The 23433-nt window shown below is 44.1% G+C and overlaps 1 protein-coding gene across 5 annotated transcripts in view; it reads left to right on the top strand.

Annotated features, from left to right (window-relative positions):
* Window positions 1-23433, top strand: part of ATP6V1C2 (ATPase H+ transporting V1 subunit C2) — a 67261-nt gene that overhangs the window by 19174 nt on the left and 24654 nt on the right. For all 5 annotated transcript variants that reach the window (XM_067008152.1, XM_059078406.2, XM_059078407.2 and 2 more), the window contains one exon: window positions 22684-22769. In XM_067008152.1, coding sequence (XP_066864253.1) covers window positions 22684-22769 — 86 coding nt within the window. The remainder of the gene's footprint in view (window positions 1-22683; window positions 22770-23433) is intronic.

The following is a 23433-nucleotide window of genomic DNA, read 5'->3' as shown; positions in this document are numbered from 1 at the left end:
CATGTCCCCTGCATTGGCAGGTGGATTCTCAAACACTGTGCCACAAGGGAAGTCCCCATATTACACATATTTTGTAACTTGCTTTTCCCTTCATATCTTCTTCTTTGGATCTCACCGTTACCTAGTCCACTGTAATGTTACACCATATGGATTTGCCATAATTTACCTTTTAGGTAGATTTTAAATAATAATACTTCCTTGTCTTGGTGAAGATGAAACTGTTGTGTAACAAGTGTTTTCACTTGGCTTTAAGAAAAATACAGGTGAGATAGGCGAGGAAGGAGTCTTCAGGGGCCAAGGCATACACCTACCAATCTGCATGACCAGGGGAGACCAGGGTTTGACTGCCTGATCCTAAATAGAGGGTTTCCTATATTCAGGGCCTGTGGACCTGTGCTTTTTACCTTCTCAGTGGAATGGTGATGTGCATGACTGCCTTTTCTGGTGCATTTTTATGGAAATTGTATAATTAGGAGTTCTAGTGATCATACCTGAGGTTTCTAATCTGCAGCTTGGCGCCACGGGCTAGGAATTAAGTTTTCTGTCTTCCAGTCGCTTGCTGTTCAGCCACCCATCGCCTAAGAATAAAAAGAATCCTTTGTTAGTAGCGTTTTGCTCTATGTGGGATGTTGGACCAACCACATAAAGGCAAAATCCTAATCACCAAGCAGTTTGTAGCTCACAGTCCTCGAGAAAGAAAACTAACCTTCAACCTTTCTCATCGATGGAATGGGACAGTCGTGACCATCTCTGTGCGTTCAGGGAGGAATGAAGCGAAGTGAAATCATGTTGAATCAAGAATGAGCGAATCCCAGGAAGTGGTCTATGAAAAACTAACATCCAAGAAAAAGTGGCTTGATCCCTAAATATCAGCTCCTTTCTTAGGCTGCTCTGCCCCATGGGGAGGTGGGTCTAACAGATACCGTGGAGGCCAGCCCACTGTGCTGGGCTGGAGATGCCTTTCCTCGGCAGCCCTGACAAACCACAGGACGAGGCTATGCACTGAGGTGCACCAGTGTTGGCTTCAGGGGAGTGAATTGTTAAAAAAGTGTGAATTGTTCTCAGGCCTGCTGCAGAAATGACAGCTAGTCAGCGTTTTTATTTTTCTAGACCTTTCTAGCCCTTTCTTTGCTACCAATTTTCTTCCCTGGTGCAAGTCCTTAACCTCTTTCTTATTCACCAAAGCCCCCTCTACCTCTAATAAAATTCTGTGATCTTGGATTATATCACTTCCACTTTACTTTTTTGTTTGTTTCTTTGTTTTTTTTTTCAGGAAGCGTTTGTGTTTTGTCGGGTTGCACAAGTTACTTGTGTTTAAGAAAATGTGTGAGTAAGCCAAATTAAGCCTGTAATTGTGAAACAGATAACACCCCAGTGAATTAAAGAGTTTTTTGTTTTTTTTAAACAGGGTGAGGTATGGAAGAATGAAAATCACTGTGCATTGTTTTATTTTTTCCTTGTGGGTGTATATTCCCAAGAGCCTTCCTCTCAGGGGGAGAAGAAAAGGGGTGTGGTCTGAACACCCTGAAATTCTTATTTCTAGCATTTATCTAGTCTAGGGGCCAGATAACTTTTGTTTGGGGGTTAATGCTGGAGTTTGGGGTAAAATAATGGGATACACTAATAAAATACAGAGATCAGCTTCAATTAAAAAAGTACGCAGGTGTTATTGGATAAATAAATGCTAGCTGGGTATGTAACCCGGGCAGCATAAACCTGTCAGCACTGCTGCTGGCCAGGAGAACAGAGAAGGATCAGGAGTTTTCAAGGTGTATTGTTTCCACATCCTTTTATTATTTATTTACTCGGTGCACTAGAGTGTTTTTCCACGTAGCTGGAAGGCAGCTTTTGCTTACTGGAGTCTCCCTTTTGTTTTTGATTTATTCCCCCATGCTGTCTTTGGTAATTTACTCTGTATTTGCACTGTAATTAATGGACTTTTGAGAAACCAAATGATTTTACCTTTAAGAGAGCCCTCCCTCCCTTTTTTTTTTTTTTTTTTTCTCTTCTAGGTTTGAGTCCTTCCCAGTATCTTAGCCTGTTTTGCAGTGCTGGTTAAAATATTACATTTCACTGGCGCTTGGGCTGTCAGAGGCACCTCATGAGTTTCTCTGGTACTTTGGCGACCGTCAGCTGCCCCTGAGTGCATCACCTGGCTTGCGGAATAGCTGGTGGCTTTTCTTTATCCACGTGGCTCCGTGAAGTTGACTGAGGGTTGGCCGATCAAAGATTCCATATCCGAGTGTGGCTGTCTGCTTAGTGACGCAAGTCTTAGGAAGTCGGTTCTTCTCAGGGCATTCCAAAGAGAAGCAAAAATATAATGAAAAAAAGTTACCCAAGCTTCTCTTTTCTGTCGCTGTAAGAACATCAGGATGAGATGACCTGCATTGACGCAGTTTAGAGTCACTAGGGACATATCAGTCGAATGCCTGCTTATGCTGTGAGTCCTCAGGGCGCTTCATAGCCCCGCTGTGTGTGAGCTCACCTCCTGCTCTCCGGAATGACTAACTTTCCGTATACCCCACTCACCCCTGTTATCGCCTGCTCATCCTGTTCAGCTCCCCCAGACTCTCCTCTCACCCACACCCCCCGCCTTCAGACTCGCTGATTGACCCTCTCCTAGGACGACTGAGTGCGCCCACTTCTTCATGACACCCTCCATGGTGGCCTTGTACATTTTCTTGTGGGATCGTTTGCTGACTGTCTGTTTTCCCAGCTAGACTGTAAGCTCCAGAAGACCAGCTGAATGAATGAACAGAAGAAAGAATCCTGGAATATTAGAGCCGAACGGGTCCTTAGAGATCTAATTGAACTCCTTCACGTTCCAGATGAGGAAACATGCCCAGAGAGAAGTTCCTAGGAAGAGCTGGGTGGGCTGGGGGCAGTGGAGGGGGAATAGAGACCCTTGAACCAGACTCACTATAATTCACCCATGTGTCCATCTGTGCCTACCCTTCCTCTCAGGGGCTCCCACCAGCGCCAACAGGACGCTTAATAGTATTTTTTAATACAGACCTTGAAAAGCGTCTTACTTGTGTTTTATTCATTGCTCAGATAATTATTGTTGACACTTTAAAAAAGTAATATATTTACACGTTAAAAAAAATCAAATGGTATAAAAAGGTACAGAAAGAAAATTGAAAGTTCCACTTTCACCCAGTCGCTCTCCCCATAGGTAGCCATTATTAGGGTTTTGTGTGGTTTCTTCCCTGATGAAAAAAGACAAAATGAAACACACACACACGCTCGCATGCACATTCATGATCCAACCCAATATTTACAAATTTTATTTCGAGATATCTGCTTAGCACAAACAGATTTGCAAAGATCCTATTCATGATTCATTTCGGATTGCACTGAAATTAGCAGAGATTAACATTCTTGAAACTTTGAGTGTTTCTATGAGCACAGTTCATCTTTCAGTTGACTTAGTTCTTTTTCTTTGTTCCTCTGGTAAAGCTTTAATGGTCTATTCAGAAGGTCCTGCAAAATATCTTATTTTTCCCCAAGTGTTACACTTTTTATTTTGTTGCTATTGGAAATGAGATCTTTTCTTTAAATGCTTATTGTTTGTAAATAGGGATTTTTCACAGTAACTTAATGACATGAGGTGATAACTTATGGAATTTCCTTGCTGTTTCTAATGATTTTTCAGCTTATTTTCTAAGGTTTTTAGGCATGTGGTCCTATTGTCTGTAAATGACAGTGTTCCCTGCTTTTCTCTCATTTTGTTTTCTTGCTTAATTGCAGAGGGTAGTAGCCCAGAAAAATGTTTAATTTGTCAGCGATGGTAGTGGACATCGTATTCTTGTTCCTGCCTTTAATTTGGATAATTTTAGTGGCTCACCATTAAATATCATTGAGCTCTTATTTTTAAATATACTGTTATCATGCTAAGGAAGTATCTGTTTCTGTTTTACTAAGGAGTTTATCTGGAATAAGTATTGTAATTGTTTTCAAATTCCTTTTGTGGCATATAATGAATTGGTCCTATGTTGTTTCTTTCTTTTTCCTTGACCTTAATATGGTATATTTATTAATAGATATCATCATAATTATTGAATCACCCTTGCATTCCAAGGAGAAGCCCTACTTGGGATGTTGAACTCTGTTTGCTAATGTTGTAAGATTTTTGCATCAGTAATTGTGAATAACAATAATACTAACATCATAATGTTATCATAACATAATGATAGTTAACATTTATTGAATGCCTACTCTGTGACAGCCCAGAGATTTCAATAATTGATGAAGCTAAAGTTAGAGGCCAGGGAGTCTGGCTGCAGAGTCCTCATTGTTTTTTTTTTTTTTTTTTTTTTTTTCTTTTTGAATCTCATTCTAGCTCAAGCTTTGTCTCCTGAAATGTAACCCTTTGATTTTTTTTTTAACATCTTTTTTGGGTATAACTGCGTTACAATGGTGTGTCAGTTTCTGCCAGGGTCCTTATTCTTAACCATAGTATTAAACTTGGTCTATTAAACGTAGGGTGGACGGCTAGTGGGAAGCAGCCGCATAGCACAGGGAGATCAGCTCGGTGGTTTGTGACCATCTAGAGGGGTGGGATAGGGAGGGAGGGAGATGCAAGAGGGAAGAGATATGGGAACATATGTATATGTATAACCGATTCACTTTTTTGTAAAGCAGAAACTAACACACCATTGTAAAGCAATTATACTCCAATAAAGATGGTAAAAAAAAAAATTGGTCTATTGTGTGACAGCACACAATTAAAAAGCCATATTAGCATAAGAAAAGTGGTGGCTTTGTAAGAAGAATTCGGAAGCTTTCCTTCTTTCTCCATTCTCTCTACACTGTTCAAAGTGACATCAACTGACCACATGGGACTTCTAAACACTTGAGATGTGGCTAGTTTGAATCGAGATGTGTGAATTTTAAAATACCCATCAGATCTTGAAGAACCTGTACGTACAAAAAAAAGGATGTAAAATACCTCAATATATTTTTATGTTGGTTACCTGTTAAAATAATAATATTGGGGATATTGGGTTACTTACATAAAATATATTATTAAAATTAATTTAGTTGTTTTACTTTTTAAAATGTGGCTACTAGAAATTTTTATATTATATGTCTGGTTCAATTCTATTTCTGTTGCACAGCACTGGGCTCTAGAGCTCTAGACTGCTTCTCAAACACACACACGAGTCCCCTGGGGGTCTTGACAAAATGCAGAGTCTGACTCAGTGTGTCTGGGCTGAGCCTGGGATTCTGCATTTTCCCAGGCTCCCTGTGATACCGGGGCTGCGGCAGACCGCCCTTGGCATGGCAGGGTCAAACAGGGGCTCTCAAAGTGTGTGAATCACGTCATCTGGAAGATTTGGTGAAACAGGTTTCTGGGCCCCCTCCAGAATTTCTGATGCAGTAGGTGTGACGTGGGGCTTGAGAATCTACATATCTGCAAGTTCTCAGGTGATGCTAATACCGCTGCTTGTCCTGGCACTGTGATTGAGAACAGCTGCTTTATTTTATTTTAGTTTTTTCTTTTTAGCATCTTTTTTTTTTTTTTTTTTTTTTTTTTTTTTTTTTTGTGGTACGCGGGCCTCTCACTGCCGTGGCCTCTCCCGTTGCGGAGCACAGGCTCCGGACGCGCAGGCTCAGCGGCCATGGCTCACGGGCCCAGCCGCTCCACGGCATGTGGGATCTTCCCGGACCGGGGCACGAACCCGTGTCCCCTGCATTGGCAGGCGGATTCTCAACCACTGCGCCACCAGGGAAGCCCGTCTTTTTAGCATCTTAATTGGAGTATAACTGCTTTACAACGGTGTGTTAGTTTCTACTGTATAACAAACTGAATCAGCTGTATGTATACATATATCCCCATATCCCCTCCCTCTTGCGTCTCCCTCCCACCCTCCCTATCCCACCCCTCTAGGTGGTCACAAATCACCGAGATGAGAACAGCTGCTTTAAATGGTACTGGGATGATCCGTTTCTGGAAAGTTTAAAATATGTCATTGTGACGTATTGGGGCTTGCTGCTGAATTTCCAGTATTCTCTTGGTTTTCTCTTCGGGAGAAGAGGTGTATGGATTTTGGTAAATTTCATTTTCCTGGAAAATGATCTGTTACCTCAACTTTTCCAAGTTATTTGCATTGAGTTCGATATTGTTGTGAGTTTTATAATTGTGTCTGCTAATTTCTCATTTTGTGTGTGTGTTCTTTGATTAAGCTACCCAGCAGTGTTACCTATATCACTCTTTAAGAGAAGCAGCTTATTTTCTTAATTTTTAAAAATCAGTTTTACACTTTTCTGATTTCTAATTTTCACATTTCTGCATTTATCTTAGTTTCCTTCCTCTTGCTTTGCTTGGGTTTATTTTCCTGCTCTTTTCCGTGAAACATAACTGAGTTACATGCTGCATTCATTCATGCTTTTTTGTTTCATTCTGTAATGTTTAAGGCGATGGATTTTTCTCAGCATACTATGTACCTTTTGGAATTTTCATTATCATTTTTTTCTAGATGTTCAAGTATTAAAAATTTCTGGACTGTTGAGTTTTCTTGTTTTTGTTTTTCACTTCTAATTCTATTGCTTTGTTGTTAGAGAATAAAATAAGTGCTATTTCTACCTTGGGAAATTTGAAGTTTTCTTTGCTGCTTTTTCTGTGTTGCATAGGTGCCTGAGATGGGTGTGGTCTCTTGTTTTCATTGTATAGAGTTGATATGTGTCTGTTGGACCCACAGTATCAATAACTTTCATATCTGCTGGGTCCGTGTTTCTAATCTTGATGCACTTTGCTGCTCTTTACTGCTGGAGCATAAAGCTCTGTGACAGTTATGACTCCGCTGAGGGTTTTGCCCCTTGAGGTTCTCTAGAGTCTCTGTTATGTTGTTTCCTGTCTTGAGTCCACACCACCTGCCGGTTGTCACGTCGCTGTTTTGCTGGGGGCCATTCTTGGATTGCCCCCTTGTATGCCAGGCACTGTATTAGGCGCCTTCCATTTCTCTATTTCCTCATGAGATCTTCACCACAGCCCCAGGAACTGGGTGAATAAACGCACGTTCTAGATGATGTTCTCAGAGCTAAGTCGCTGTGCAGGGTCGTAGCTGATGTGTGTCAGGCCTTCACTGGTCTCACGGCTTCTCTCCCTTCCTGGCAGGTGGCGCTTAACTTCTTTCCCGCCCACCCCGCCTTCATCCCCCCCCTTCAAGCCCTGCTGGGATGATAGTCTCGGCTTTGACAGCCCCCAGCCAGCTCCGGCAGTTCTCACCAAAGCCGAAGTCCCACCTGCAGGGAAGGAGGGGGTGTTGATTTCTGTGCAGGAGGCAGCCGGCCAGCGCCAGCCTCAGGCAACATTGTGAAACTCACGGAGTGATTCTTTGGAGGTTAAATTTAGTATCAGGCCCTTCCTTTTTATTTGTTTACTTTATTTTTTTGGCTGCGGCCTGCGGGCTTCTCTCTCGCCCTGGTGTGGGGGTTTTCTCTTCTCTAGTTGAGGCGCAGGAGCTCAGAACTTGTGGTGCACAGGCTTAGTTGCCCTGCGGCATGTGGGATATTAGCTCCCCGACCAGGGATCAAACCCGCGTTCCCCTCAATTGGAAAGCGGATTCTTTACCGCTGGACCGCCAGGGAAGTACCCCCTTCCATTTTAGACCTGGATCAGCTCCTGGGAGCCACGGATCCACTGTTCTCCAGACCTCAGCCCAGTCCTATCCACACAGCACTCTTCACGCCTTACATAGATGGCAGCCACTTAGACTTATTTTCAGAGGCTTAAGGGGCAGCTTTAAATGGTTCTTGTTTGGCATTGGCTTTATGTCCGAAGTTAATATCATTCTCAACGGACAGCTTACATGTTTCCATTCTCCTCTTACGCGGTCTTTCCCGACTCGGTCAGAGGCTCCCGGGGCCCAGGCACCGAGCAAACGGTCTGGGCCCCTCCTTTCTGACCCTCCACTTGAGACCCCGGTGAGGACCGAGCCTGTCCCGTTTCCGTCCACTCCCCTGCCTTCATCCAAACCACCTTCTTCTGGTTCTGTATTTTTGCACCAAACTCCTGACCCGGGCCCCCCACCTGCCACCTCACCTTTGAAGGGTGGGCTCCCTGTCGTCTTCCCATCTCAGGTGGAATGTCACCCCCTCCAGAGGCCTTCTGTGGACTAGCGGGCAGCCGAGTCCCTCTAGGTCACCCTATTTTAATTCTCTGCCTTCCACACACCACTGTTTAACGCTCTCCTTGTTTGTCTTTGTGTGTCTCTTGTAGGATATGTGCCCCAAGGAAACAGAGACAGTATTTCTGTGTGTAGCTCCCAGAGCAGTGCCTGGCTCAGTGTGTGCTGAATTAATATTTAGTGGGTACACGTCCATCTCACAGTAATGGGCCTCCTCTTCTAGCACCTGTACCATCTCTTGGGGAACTTAAAAAATTTACAGGGCCTGGGGCACCACCTCCAGGGGTGCTGATTGGGTCCGGTTGGGGTAGGGCCTAGGAATCTGCATTTAAAGGGACCTCTGGGTGATCCTGAGGCAGGCGGGCTTCCGACTTTGAGGACCGGTGTTAGTAATAGCACTTACACAGCTCTTTAGCCCATTGGATCCTAACGTACTTCTAGGAGGTATGTCTTAAGGCCAGGGATTCTAAATTTATATTTAAAAACTTACAGCAAAGTTTTTTGTATTTATTTTTTTTTGTGTGTGTGTGTGTGGTTTTTTGTTTGTTTGTGAACAGGTAATACATTCACATGCATCGAAGATAAAAACAATATAAAAGGCTCTACATGAGAAGTTTCCCTTATGCTCTCCCTGTCTAACTCCTTTCTCAGCCCGCACTTAGGAAGCTGCTTGTATGAATTGCTTGGATACATTTCTGGTCCTTCTTTATGCAAATACAGGCAAATTCCAGCCTAGATTTTTATTTCTCCCCTTTTCAAAGTAGTAATCCACGTGTTTAGCGTCTTGCTTCTTTTTCACTTAACAATATATCCTGGGAGATTTTTCCTGTCAGTACATAGAGAGCCTTCTCGGTTTTAAGCTACCTTGCATTCCACATGGGGGAAGTATCATACTTTATTAACTAGCCCTAGAAGTGGACACTTGGCTTATTTACTTTTGTGGGGAAGGGGGCCGTTACCAGCAGTGCTGCAGGGTGTCGTCTTGCTCCAGCATCATTCCTTTGCACGTATAATTGTGCAGGTGTATCTGCAGGATGAATTCTCAGAGGCAAATTGCTGGATCCCGGGGTCCTATGCCTTTGTAATTTTAATGGATGTTGTCAGATCTCTCTGACCATTTTACATTTCCACTAGCAATGAAATTAAGGAGTCCCCATTTTCCTACAATCTTTCTAATCAAGTACGCTGTCAAATTTGGGGGTTTTTATGAACCTGATAGGTAAGAAATGGTACTCAGTGTAGTGTAGGCTTTTTTTTTTTAAACGGCTTTATTTAGACATAAATGATGTACAACAAATGGCAAAGGTTTAAAGTGTACATTTCGAATGATGAGTTTTGACATATATACATCAGTAAAACCATCACCACAGTCAAGATAGAACACATCTGTTACCCCCAAAAGTTCCTTGTGTCACCTCAACACTGATCTGCTTTCTGTCACTATAAGAGTGTGAGCGTGTTTTAGAACTCTTTTAAAATAAATTTATTTATTTATGTATTTTTGGCTGCATTGGGTCTTCGTGGCTGCGCGCGGGCTTTCTCTAGTTGTGGCGAGCGGGGGCTTCTCTTCATTGCGGGGCGCAGGCTTCTCATTGCGGTGGCTTCTCTTGTTGTGGAGCCACGGGCTCTAGGTGCGTGGGCTCAGTAGTTGTGGCCCGCCGGCTCTAGAGCTCAGGCTCAGTAGTTGTGGCGCATGGGCTTAGTTGCTCTGCGGCATGTGGGATCTTCCCGGACCAGGGCTCGAACCCGTGTCCCCTGTATTGGCAGGCGGATTCTTAACCACTGCGCCACCAGGGAAGTCCTAGTACTTTTATATAAATGGAATGATATAGTATGTACTCTTATTTTTTTGACTTTTCCATTCTGTATCATTATTTGAGATTTATTGATGTTGTGGTGTATATATTAACAGTTTTTTTTTTTTTTTTTTTTTTTTTTTTTTTTTTTTTACTGCCGAGCTGTATTCCATTTTATGGGTAAGCCACAATTTATTCACCCATTGGAGGACATTTAGATGGTCTCCAGTATTGGACTATTTAAGTTGTTATGAATATCCATGTACCATTTTTTTTTTTTTTTTTTTTTTTTGCCGTATGCGGGCCTCTCACTGTTGTGGCCTCTCCCATTGCGGAGCACAGGCTCCGGACGCGCAGGCCCAGCGGCCATGGCTCACGGGCTCAGTCGCTCCGCGGCATGTGGGATCTTCCCGGACCAGGGCACGAACCCGTGTCTCCTGCATCGGCAGGCGGATTCTCAACCGCTGCGCCACCAGGGAAGCCCCATGTACCATTTTTGTATTGACATAGTTTTCATTTCTCTGGGGTAAATACCTATTCCTTGAGGCAGCTAGGCTTCTGGTACCCAAAGTGTGATTGCATCCCTCCCCTTTGATCCTCAAACCTTTGCATTGCTTCCTGACCCTGTGGGATGGTGGTGGCTTAGATGAGGGCCAGATTAGGACCCTCTAAAGCATGGGGTCCCAGGGCATGGCCCCCTTGCCATGGACTAAGCTTGATATTACAGCTGCATTGAGTACTACTATTTTGTAGACATAAGGGATACTGATTTTTTTTTTTTTTTTGGCTGCGCTGCAGCCTGCGGGATCTTAGTTCCCTGACCAGAGATTGAACCCTGTCCCCCTGCAGTGGAAGCATGGAGTCCTAATCACTGGACCTCCAGGAATTCCCAGGAATACTGATTTTTTTTTTTTTTTTTTTTTTTAAGAAATGCCCATTCTTTGAAAAGTTCACATACTGGGAGATGAGGCAGCAGAGTAAAACAAACGTCTGGATCCTGTAGGTGGCCCGTGAGTGAAGCAGGAAAGACTGGGGACCATGGTAGCTCTGAGGAGCATTGGACTGATTTCTTGCTTCACATCCTAAGGCACTTATCCAGCTAGCCAGCCAGGATTTGCTGAGCATCTGTGTGTTTTCTAGGAGCCACTATATTTTTGCTTGAGCTGATGATAGTTCAATTAATAAATTTTCAGAGATCTGTTTTAGTGGTGACCAGATGAGGAAACCAGCACTTTAGCAGTGTGATAATTTATATGATGGAGGGAGGGTCCTGGTGAAAGCCCCTTGAGGGCAACAACTGTGGTCTGTTTGTTCACTGCTGTTTCCGGTAACATCTCCTGGTGCATAAGGGATACAGTATGTTTTTGCTGAGTGCGGGAAGTAACAATTCTTTCTTTTAATGGTAGTTCTTTTTTGGGGGGGGCGGGTACAGTTGATTTGCAGTGTTGTGTTAGTTTCCGGTGTGCAGCAGAGGAAGCCACGTGTTGTGGGTGGAGGTGTTCTCGAACGCTCTGTTGTACGATATTTGTTAGGGTTGACTTGCCTTGAGGAGGGGGCACTTGGGCTGTTATAAAGGGTGAGTAGCATCCAGGTAGCTTCAGAAGGCTGGCCTGGGAAGGGCAAGGGAGGGGAAGAGGGTGGAGAAAGAGGAGGCCAGACAGGGAGGGGTGTTCCTTGTAAACTCTGCTAAGGAGTTGGAACGTCAATATTTGAACTTCTTGGGGAACCAATGCTAGAGTTGAAGCAGTACGATGGCATGCTAAGATGTGTATTTTTAGAGATCTCCCTCTGGCTGCCATGGGAGGGAGGGGCAGGAGAAGGCCGGACTGGGAGAGGCAAGGAAAGCACAGCGGAGGCTGTTGAAGGAAACCTGGACAAAGATGGCATGACCTGCCTAGGACAGCGACCCCAGGGCAGGGCTTGGACAGATTTCTGGTAACTGTAAAATATAGTGATGATGGGAAAAAAGAGGGTAGAGCCAAGGAACTTTGGGGGAGATGGTGACATCCAGCATAAATGACCCAACCAGTCCTTGACACTCTCCATGCTGGGTCTCCACCCTCGAAGCCAAGAAAAAGGCTGAGACGTAATTTTATAAAATGGAGATATAATTCAACACTGCAGTATTCTTCCCCTTAATGTATAAAATTCATTTGTCTCTAGTATATTTACAAAGTAGCCCAGCCATTGCCACTACCTAATTCCAGAATGTTGTCATCATCCGCAAAGGATGATGTGTACCCATTGCCGTCCCCTCCCAAGGAGCATCAAGCTGTCCTAGAGGCCTTGGTTGTATCCTGCTCAGCTCCCAAGGAGCTGTGTGACCTCAGGCAGGTCCCCAGCTTGCCTTGGTCCCGGAAGGCCCTTCCAGCTGTGACCCCGTATGATGATTCTGGGTGGGCAAATTATGTTATGGTCATGCTTCCATGGCTCTAAAGTAACGTTAAAGATTTTTTTAATGGCGGGGGGCAGGGGCTTGTTTCATTTTATTTTTTACGGTAATAAAACACAAGATGATTCTACTATAATTAACACCCTAATTAGCATCTTAGCATAAATCTTTGTCTTCATTTTTGGTTACCTCCTAAGGTTGCACTTCCCAAAGTGAAATTACAGGTTCAGAGGATGTAGAGATATTTGAAGTTGCTTGTGCGCATTGCTACATTGTTTTCCAACGAGGTTGCAAAAACGTGCTGTTTCATCAGACCTCTTCGATTCAGTGCCTTTAAAAAACGTTGTTCATGTCGCTGGCAAAATGAAAATGATGTTTGATTGCGTGAATGTGGATTTCTTGGATCTCCAGCTTGAGCAAGCACACTTCCGGGGGTTCCTGAGTCGCCTGTCATATCCCATTTTGTGATCTGCCATTTCTGGCCTTGACCCCTCCATCCCCTGGGAAGGCTGCGGGGGGTACTACTCTGGTGGCACCCTTCACCTGTGAGCCCTGGGGCCCCTGCCGTGGGCATGGTGACTGGGCTGCTTGGTGGGTTGACTTTTGGCAAACTCTCCAGAACGTAGACAAATGTGTGCCGATACTTAGGGCACTAACCGCCCGGTTATTCGTAAAAGACCCCGGAGCATTTCAGTACCACTTCAGAACAAGTAGCCTTCCTCTCCTCCACGTTCCGCTAGCGGGCAGATCTTCTCTGGGGGTAGGTTGGCTTTTTATTTATTTTTTTTATTTCGGTGGCGGCATGTGGGATCTTAGTTCCCCAACCAGGGATTGAACCCGTGCTCCCTGCAGTGGAAGCACAGAGTCCGAAGCACTGGACCGCCAGGGAAGTCCCGGCAGGTTGGCTTTTTGGAGAGGACCAAGGATTTCTATGCTTGTTGTAGGCAAGTTGAGCTGCACAAAGCCAACCTGGCCAGAACCAGTTCTGTTCTGAGTGACGGTGGCAGAGGGTGGGGTGACTTAACCGAGTGGCATTCCTCTAAAGGTGGAAATATTTGTCTATTTCTGAAACGGAGTTTCGGAGAATCAAGGGCAGATTTCAAAGTAAGCTGTAAATGGGGCCAGAGTCCCCAGAGCAAGGACCTCCCAGAGGCCTCACTGGATCTTGTTTTTCTCCAAAGAAAGTCACTGAATTGCTCTCCTCACATTTTCCTGATGACTTGGCTGCAGGACATGTCCCTTGGCTGAGGAGGAAGCAGAGAGACAAAGGAGTGGGTGAGGTGCCCAGGGGCTCCTGAGTCACCAGAGGAGCTGTGCGGAGCAGGCCGCCTACCTGTGTGGAAGCTTCTGGACCTCACTGCTCAGGGCCGCCGTGTGGCTGCAGAGGGAGGCTGGGCCTGTGGTGGCACCTTTACCTCGACTCTGAGGCCAGTTAGCGCTGAGGGAGGGGCTTGGGGTTTGGGTCCCCCATAGCGGGGCACCTCAATCCCAGGTGCGCTGCCAGCAGCTGGTGTGGAGGCTGGAGACTTGCTTTAGAGGCAGGGATACAGGACTGGTACTAGCTGATGCTGCGGCCACCAGCAAAGGGCCAGGGGCCAGGGGCGGGGGGAGTTTCTTGGCCTCCCTGAATCTGTTTCCTCAGCTCCTGGGGGCTTCTCCTCCTTTGTCCTGAGGATTCAGACGTATCTGTGCCAAGGGCCCTTCTGAGGACCGAGGGCAGCTCACTGGATGGAGCCACTGTTACCCTTGCTTCAGACCCTATGGAAACTCCCTCATCCCTCCCTGTCACCTGTTGGCCCTCTCCCCCAGGCTTGGGGTCCTTTCTGCAAACCAGACACACCTTAGTCTGCTCTGCCTGAGTTACCCGGAAAACCCAGGGGAGGGGGGATGCCCTCTTTCATGTCCCGTAGACTTGCGCTCAGGACCTCAGAACCTGACGGCCGTGCTCTCCTTATGAGAGAACTGGGTATAGGAGACCCAGCCCTTCCCACATAGCAGGGGGCGAGCAGGCGGGTACAGATGGCCCAGCCGAGGCCAAGCGCCCCGATGGAAGTGTGGCCCACAGGGATGCTTTGCTGCGCACGGTTCGGTTCGGCGAGGAGACACCATATAGGAAGCATCTCCTCCGTGCTTGAGCCCTGGGGTAGGAGGGCTCGGTGAGTGGGGGTCCGCCCCCTCCCCCACTTCCACCTCCTGCCCCGCTCCTCCTTCCCACCCACAGACCTGGGCCTGGAAAAGCCCTGAGGCCCTCCCTGCACGCCAGTCGGCCAGATGAGATTGCAGGAGGAGAGGCCTGCCTAGGTGTGCTCTTAGCTCTTGAGCCGTCATATACCCCAAGGGGCAGCAGGAATTCTGGGCCCCCTTGGAGCCCAGGGTGCAGAAATCAGTGCTTAAGGTGCCCCGGAGTATTTGTAGAAAGGGAGGACAGAGTGTTTCTGTCACATACTTGGCCACAGGCGTCTCCGTCTTTCCTGACTCTTACCCTGCCATTCCAGGCCTCCTCTGGATTCTGCCTGCTTAGCTCCTGAAGGCCTCCTCCCTTCTGGGTTCCCTACCTGCCCCACCTCACACCTGGGTGATGCCTCCCCCCCCACCCGCCCCCATCTTACTCATTCTCCCCGTGGGGGGTCCCTAGATGACTGCCGGGGTATCAGCAGTTAATTTGAAGGAAATCTTAATGGGCTGTGCCCAGGTAGCATGCTTTTGACTTATTCCTTTATTAGCTTCTTGCTTTGTGTATTTGCAAGACCATTATTGGTCTTTTTATTATTAATACATAACCATGCTGGGTTTTTTAAGTCCAAATTCCACCTCTGCAGTCCCACTCCCCAAAGGACACCATTTCCACAATTTATTGCGAATCTTTATAGACTTTTCTCTACGTAATACAAGTTAGAGTTTTTATGTCTTTTGCTTTTTACAAAACTGTGGTCATAACTATAGATACTGTTTATCATTTGCCATTTTTCCGTTTATTCCGTGATGTACAACCTTTCATGGAAATCTGTGAGATACCTCCCTCGTTGCTTTTTGTTTGTTAGATCGTTTTTCATTTTTTGGCCATGCCGTGGGGCGTGCGGGATCTCAGTTCCCCAGTCAGGGATCTGAGCCGCTCCCCCTGCAGTGGAAGTGCTGAGTCTCAATCAGTGGACCGTCGCCAGGGAAGTCTCTCTGGCTCATTGTTTTTAGAGATTCCTTGGTGATCCATTATATCAGCTGGGTCCCCTATTGATAACATTGAGATGACTTCCTGTCTTCTGCAATTACAGACCACGCCACAGCCCACATCCTTGTGTATACGGTTTTTTGCACAGGAGCCAGTGTATCAGAAGGGCCAGTTCCTAGAGGTAGAATTGCTGGGCAAAAATATCTGTGTGTTAAAAACGTTTGATCGCTATTCTGAAAATAACTCTCTTGTAAAGCTGTTCATCTGACACGCCGTGTCAACAGGGCACGGGTATTCCTGTTTCCTAGAGTACTTGCCAGTGCTGAAATGATAAGTCTTTTTACTATGCCCGTCTGGTAAGTGAAAAGTGCTTTATCACAGCAAGTGAGGTTAAGCTTTTATCCTGATGTTTACGGGTGACTTCTTGTTGCTCGGCCAAGCATTTTACCAGGCCTCCTCACCATTAGTGTTGACTGGTGATTTTGAGCCCTTTTCAGTGCTTGTTGGCCATTTGTATATCTCCTTTGGAGAAATGTCGAAGTCTTCAAGTCCTATGCCCATTTTTGAATGAAGTTGTTTGTTTTTTATGTTGTGATTTTTAGGGATTCTCTATATATTCTGAATATTAATCCCTTATCCAGATGGTTTGCAATTTTTTTCTCTCATGCTGTGAGATGCCTTTTTATTCTGTTGATAATGGTTTTGATACACTAAGTTTAAAATTTTGTATCAAGTCCAACTTGTATTTTTTTTTCTTTTTTTGTCTGTGCTTTTGGTGTCATATTGAAGAAATCATTGCCTAATCCAGTTTCATTAAGTTGTTGCCTTGTGATTTACTCCAAGCATTTTATGGTTTCAGGTCTTACATTTAGGTCTTTGATCCACTTTGACACCATTTATATATGGTGTTAGGTAAGGGTTTAAATTAACTTCATTCTTTTACATGTGGGTATTCAGTTTTCTATGAATTTGACCCTAGGTACCTCATTTAAGTGTAATTATACAGTGTTTCTCTTTTTATTTCACTTAACATAATGACCTCAAGGTTCATCCATGTTCTATCAGGCAGCAGAATTTCCTTCCTTTTTAAGGCTGCATGATTAGTCCACTATATGGATAATACCACATTTTGCTTATTGATTCATCCATCAACGGGCACTTGGATTGCTTCGATCTTTTGGCTACTGTAAATAATGCTGCCGTGTTTTGTTTTTTTTTAATTCATTATTATTTATTTATTTATTATGTTATTATTTTATTTCGTTTCTTTTGTTTTCTACTTACAAAAGTAACATTATGTCTTAATTAATTCAAGCACGATATTACAGAAGTACATAGAAAGGGAAGAGTGCTGTTCTTGTACACACAAAGGTAACCAGTGTTAACAGTTTGGTGTCTTTTCTTTCAGGATTCTCATTTAGGTGTATACTGACATATAATTTTTTCAAGTGGGATTATATACTGTACATGCTTAAATATTTTTTGTTTTATTCTGAGCTAATTTCAAAGTTCCAGCAAAGTTGCTAGGCTATTCAAAGACTTTTCATATTCCCTTTACCACGTTTATCTTCTCTCACTCACTTTTTCTGAAGTCTCCTGGCAGTGAGTTGCAGATGTGATATCCCGTTACTTCTAGACACTGTAATGTATATTTTCTAAAAACAAGGACATTATCCCCTACTACAATGATCAAAATCAGGAATACAGTAATATTATTTAGTCTCCTGCTTTTAGTTGGATATCACCAGTTATCTCAATAGTGTCCTTTATAACAAAAGAAAATCTCATATTTTTCTTAGATAATGGCAAACATTGAGATGATGTCCTGTTTTTCACAATTGTCATGTCTCATTAGCCTCATTTAAACTGGAACAGTTATTCAGACTTTCTTTGACTTTTAAGACATTGAGTTCTTTGACGAGCACAGGTCAGTTATTTTGTAAAATGCTCCTTAATTTGAACTCATCTGACGTTTCCTCATGATTAGATTCAGGTTATGTACTTTTGGCAGGAATATCCCAGAAGTAAAGTGATGTTCTTCTCAATGCATCATATCAGGGGAAACATGTTGTTCATTTTTCCCATTACTGGTGATTTGAACTTTGGTCACTTGATTAAGATAGTATCTGTTGGACTTCCCTGGCGGTGCAGTGGTTAAGACTCTGCACTTCCAAAGCAGGGGGCACGGGTTCGATCCCTGGTCGGGAAACTAAGATCCCACGTGCTGTGTGGGGAAAAAAAAAAAAAAAAAAAAGATAGTGTCTTGTAAAAAAATATATTTTCTTTTCTTTTTTTTAACAATTTAAAAAAATTGAATGTTAATTTACAATGTTGTGTTAGTTTCAGGTGTACAGCAAAGTGGTTCAGTTTTTTTTATATATATATATATATATATTTTTTTTTCAGATTCTTTTCCATTATAGGTTATTATAATGGTGATTATAGGTTATTCAATAAGATATTGAATATAGTTCCCTGTGTTATACAGTAAGTCCATGTTGTTTATCTATTTTATGTATAGTAGTAGTGTATATTAATCCCAACTCCTAATTTATCTCCCCCCCACCCCCGTTGTCCCCTTTGGTAACCATAAGTTTGTTTTCTATGTCTGTGAGTCGGTTTCTGTTTCATAAATAACTTCATTTGTATCATTTTTTTAGATTTCACATATAAGTCTTTCTCTATCTGACTTACTTCACTTAATATGATAATCTCTAGGTCCATCCATGTTGCTGCAAAAGGCATTATTTCATTCTTTTTCATGGCTGAATAATATTCCATTGTATATATGTACCACGTCTTCTTTATTCACTCATCTGTCGATGGACATTTGGCTTTGGTTCCATGTTTTGGCTATTGTACACAGTGCTGCTCTGAACATTGGGGTGAATGTATCTTTTCTAACTAGAGTTTTCTCTGGATATCTGCCCAGGAGTGGGATTGCTAGATCATATGATAGTTCTATTTCTAGTTTTTTTAAGGAACCTCCATACTGTTCTGCACAGTGGCTGTATCAATTTACATTCCTACCAACAGTGTAGGAGGGTTCCTTTTTCTCCACACCCTCTCTAGCATTTGTTGTTTGTAGACTTTTTCATGATGGTCATTCTGACTGGTGTGAGGTGATACCTCATTGTAGTTTTGATTTGCAGTTCTCTAATGATTAGTGATATTGAGCATGTTTTCATGGGCCTGTTGGCCATCAAAAAAAATTTTTTTTAATGAGGTAAAATGTACACACAGTGAAATGTGTGCATCTTGAACGAGGAGGCTGATGAATTTTGTTGAGAGCCTCAGCGTAACCAAACCCCAGTCAAGGTTACACACCATCTGCAGTTTGCTTTTTTAATTAAAAATATGATTTCTGTATCTTCCCTTGTGGGTTAGTATAAGCTTTTGTGTTAGAGGAGGGAGCCAGAGTTTAGTTTAGACAAGCACTGAAGAGCATGGCTTTGGAGTCATGTAGATCTGGGCTCAACTTCTGCTCTGACACGTATAACTCACTGTAGGGTGACTTTTAGCTCTTTAAGTCTTAATCTTTTCATCTTCAAAGTGGGGATGTTACCTTGCTCAAAGGAGCGTCTCAAGAAATGAGTCCCCAAAACACCTAAGAGCCCTTACAAATCAATGTTTTTTTTTTTTTAAAAATGACGAGAAACCAGTGAAAGATATGAACGCTCTATTACCGGAAGAAAATAGCCATCGGTAGAGTCTAATAAACCTATCAAAAGGTGTCCAGCCTCATTGATGATCAAACAGATGCAAGTCGGAGCACCAGTGAGATCGAACTTTTCAGATTGGCAGGGATTAAAGAGATCCATAACCCATCACGTTGGCGAGGATTTAGGAGGCAGGCACTCTGATCCATTGTTGGTGGGAGGGTACACTGGCCCTGTATACTTGGTGGATAATTTGGCCTTATCTGTTAAAATTGCAAATGCTCACACCCTGTTTTCCAGTAGTTACTCCTCTGCAATTTATCCTACATATGTGCCTGCACAAATGGGCAAAATATGCGTTTTGTTGCAAAATCATTCAAAGCGTAAACAACCCAAATGTTCAATCGAGAGAATTAGTTATGATACGACCTTGCAATGAAATGCTATGCAGTCAGTGAGAGGAATGAGGAAGCTCTACCGTGACGTGTAAAGGTTTTCACAATGAACTGCAAAGTGAAAAAAGTAAACTTAAAAGAGCATCTAGACGCTTAGATTCCTTTCAATGAGAAAAATGTTCTGATATTGTCATGCCACAATTCACAGGTGACTGTAGTCAATGATCACAGTAAGTCAGGGAATTCTTGTGACGTGCAACAAGCAATTTTTCCAGCAATTCAGCTTCGTCCGACTGTGCTATTCTGAGATGTTCCGTGGTGGTGTACACACCCAGGGGCAGGTGTGCCGCCATGCTTGTTATGGTTAAACATTTCTTGGAGGCTAGAATTGGGAACAGCAAAGAGTCATTAACAGAATGACAAGGGAATTCTGCTTTCAGGTTGATTAGGAAGGAAGCATGTTTGTTATTTAGGTGCTGTGACATTCGTTTATTCACTCAGCAAACATTTCCTGAACAGCTGCTGTGCTTCAGGCATTGCCATTGGGGCGGCAGTTACGACTTCCTTCATGTAAAGAAATTACTCAACATGTGACAAAGGATATGGTAATAAGAGACAGCAACCTGCATGTGTCGCTATAATAATGATAAGGAGGGGCCCTTGACAGCATCAGAAAGAAGCTCTCTGAGAGCAGGGGCTGTTTTGTGCATAGCATCTAGGTTCGCAGCGCTCTAATCAGTGCTTGGCACACAGTTGATTAATGTCTGGAATTTGCTAAATGAATGAGTGAATGAACGAATGAATTTATAGGGTCAGGGTTCTGACAAATAACAGAAGACATACTCCAATTAGGATGATTTGAGAAAGGTCTATTCATATAGTTGTATGAGGGCTGTTGAGAGGCACAAGGAATGGTACAGGAACCCAGGTAGACGCAGAGAGGTTGCCACACCGCTAGGCTATAGGAGACGAGGGGAGATAGGTTACTGGAACTGGGAGGGAACCAGATTTGCAACGCCTACCCCTGTCCTCACCGTCTCCTATCGAATCTACTGGGGAGCCGGAGGGCAGAGAGCCAGACGCCTCCATCACGCTGCCGACAGCTCATCTGAAGGTACCTACCACAAGCTCCCGGGAGCCTGGTTCTTGATATGCGTTGCACCAAACTCTGTGAGACGGGGAGCATCACCCCCATTTTGCCAAGGAAACAGAATGAGATTAGCTAGGTAACTTGCCCCAGTTACCATTAGTAAGATGCAGAACTACTATCCTAAGAAATGCCAACACATTTGTGGAGATTTGAGCCCACGTGGCCCAGAGCCTTGGGGTCCACAGACAGACTGGGTAGTTGGGAGGCAGATTACTCCTCTGGGCCACAGTCTCCCATCTGTAAAATGAGATGATAACCTCTTAACCTCTTCGAGAATTTTTGTGATGATTCAATAACAGTGATAGAGGATTTGGTAAACAAAAGAAAACCTCAACTTAATATAAACCGTGGAAGTATTAAGTATTTGGAAAGATGCCAAAATGCAAAGCACATGTTTCCTTTTGGGTGGGAGAGTGTGGTGGTTCTTTTTTTTTAATTAATTAATTATTGATTAATTATATTTATTCTTGGCTGCGTTGGGTCTTCGTTGCTGCGCTCAGGCTTTCTCTAGTTGTGGCGAGCGGGGGCTACTGTTCATTGCCGTGCGTGGGCTTCTCGTTGCGGTGGATTCTCTTGTTGCGGAGCACGGGCTCTAGGCACGCAGGCTTCAGTAGTTGTGGCATGTGGGCTCAGTAGTTGTGGCGCACGGGCTCAGTTGCTCCGCGGCATGTGGGATCTTCCTGGACCAGGGCTCGAACCCGTGCCCCTGCATCGGCAGGCAGATTCGCAACCACTGCACCACCAGGAAAGCCCCTTCATTTTTTGTTAATTACTTTATACTTGTATTTTTCAGTTTATGGTCACGAACATACATTAGTTAGATACGAAAACAAGTTGCTCTCCCTGCCTACTCCGTCATTTTTTCCTTCCCTCTCTCCGTCTGTCCCTTTCCTCTGTCCGTCTTTCCCTCTCTCCCTATCTTTTTTTAATCTGGGGCCTTTCAGTGCCCTCTGCCTCAGTTTTCTGTGTCGGGCCCTAGGCCCCTGGGCTCCACACCCTGAGTGGCCACATGGCCAGTGCCTGCATCAGCAGAAAACCGTGTTCTCCATTTGGAATTCAGTGACCTCATCCTCCTCCCTGCAAACACCTGCTCCCTCCTGGGAGCCAGGAGAATGAGGAGAGAGGGCCCGAGGCAAAGATGTAGATCATCAGAGCTTTTAGACTTTGATCCTGGTTGGCCGGCTGCCAGCTGGACTTCTGACTGATGGGCCTCCAGGAGTGGACACTCTTTGCCACCAGACACTCCTGCCTGATTAGTTCTATTGATATTTATAACAATCCCGCAAAATGGGTATCATCCCATTTTACAGAGAAGAGAACTGAGGCTCAAAGAGATTAAATAAATTTGGCCAGAGTCATACATTTGGCAGAGCCACAGTGAACTTGAGTCCTCCTGCCTCCAAATCTCATCCTTTCCTTTCCTTATACTTTCTGGAGCCTTCAGTGTGTTTTCTGAAGACTTAGAAAGTTTTCATTTTCTAATTATAAAAGCAATACTGGATTAGATTAGAAAATATGTAAAGTAGGAAGAACATTTTCATCTAGCTGCAGCCATACTGTCTGTATAAGCCTGTATCTTGGTTTTATTCCACGTAACATTATAATGCACGCCTTGTTCCACGGCATTAGAAATTCTTTGTAAACCTATTTTCAGTGGCTGCTAATAGCCCCTCAGCTGGGTATACCATCCTTCACTTAAACAATCCGCTATTGTCAAACCTTCCAGTGGCTTCCAGTTTTTCGCTGTCAGCAACGTTACTGCGAAGAACATCTTTTTATTCAGAAAGCTTTTTCTGTTTGTCCGGTTTCCTTAAGATAGTTTCCCAGAAGTGGTAACACTGGTTTAAATACTGGTTAGCGTTTTACGTCTCTTCGTGCATGTTGCCGGATTGTCCTCCCAAAGGGTGATCTTGGTCCTTTTCCCTCCAGCAGAGTGTGAGATATTCTGAGGGCAGTTTTCTACTCTAACTGGCTGTTTGTTCTTTCCCCAAAGCCTCATAAAGAGAATGGCCCAGAGTGTGGTGGAAGTGATGGAAGATGCGAAGGGGAAGGTCCAGGAGAACCTTCTGGCCAACGGAGGTAGGTTCCTGAAGTGCGTTTATGACGCTGCTTTCCCAGCTCCTGCTGGGCCATCAGTGGCCTTAGATGTGGCCACACAGCAGCGGCTGAAATGATACAGGTACCACGGAGGCTCCAAACTGACACATCGGCACCACGGTTTGAAAGACGTGCCCCTTTACAAGCTTATAATCCTGCTGTCTCATTTCTAAAGCATCTGGCATTTCTTACCTGTAGCTGAACTCCTCAATGAAATTTGAAATGAAAATGGATTCAGTGAGGTTTAGTGGTTGGTTGGCTCACCCACCTTGTCTGTCAGCCTCCACTTTATCCCCCACGGAGTATTCCATCCCCACCCCCCAACCGATTTATCCCTTTCTCCAAACGAGGCTGAAAAACGCCTTCCTTGCTGGGCATGCCTCAGACTGAATTCTTTAGTTGTGCCCAGTAGCTAGAGGAGAGATCGACCAAAAACACTTCTTCGGGTAGCACGTTTGCCTTTGGCATTCTGTCTCCCCTATGCAAACAGGATAAATCTTTAGATTCCAAGGATGTTTTGGTCCATGAATTAGTGTACAAACAATTTGAATGCACTTAAAATATGCAAGACAAAAACTTTGAGGCTTTGGAAACCTTAGAATTAGGTGTTTCAGCATCTGTAGAAATCATTAAACCTATGACTCTA

Source organism: Kogia breviceps, chromosome 11, assembly GCF_026419965.1.
Source record: "Kogia breviceps isolate mKogBre1 chromosome 11, mKogBre1 haplotype 1, whole genome shotgun sequence".
Taxonomy (NCBI): Eukaryota; Metazoa; Chordata; class Mammalia; order Artiodactyla; family Physeteridae; genus Kogia; species Kogia breviceps.
The sequence above is the reverse complement of the archived record's forward strand: the minus strand, read 5'-3'. Positions and strand labels throughout refer to the sequence as shown.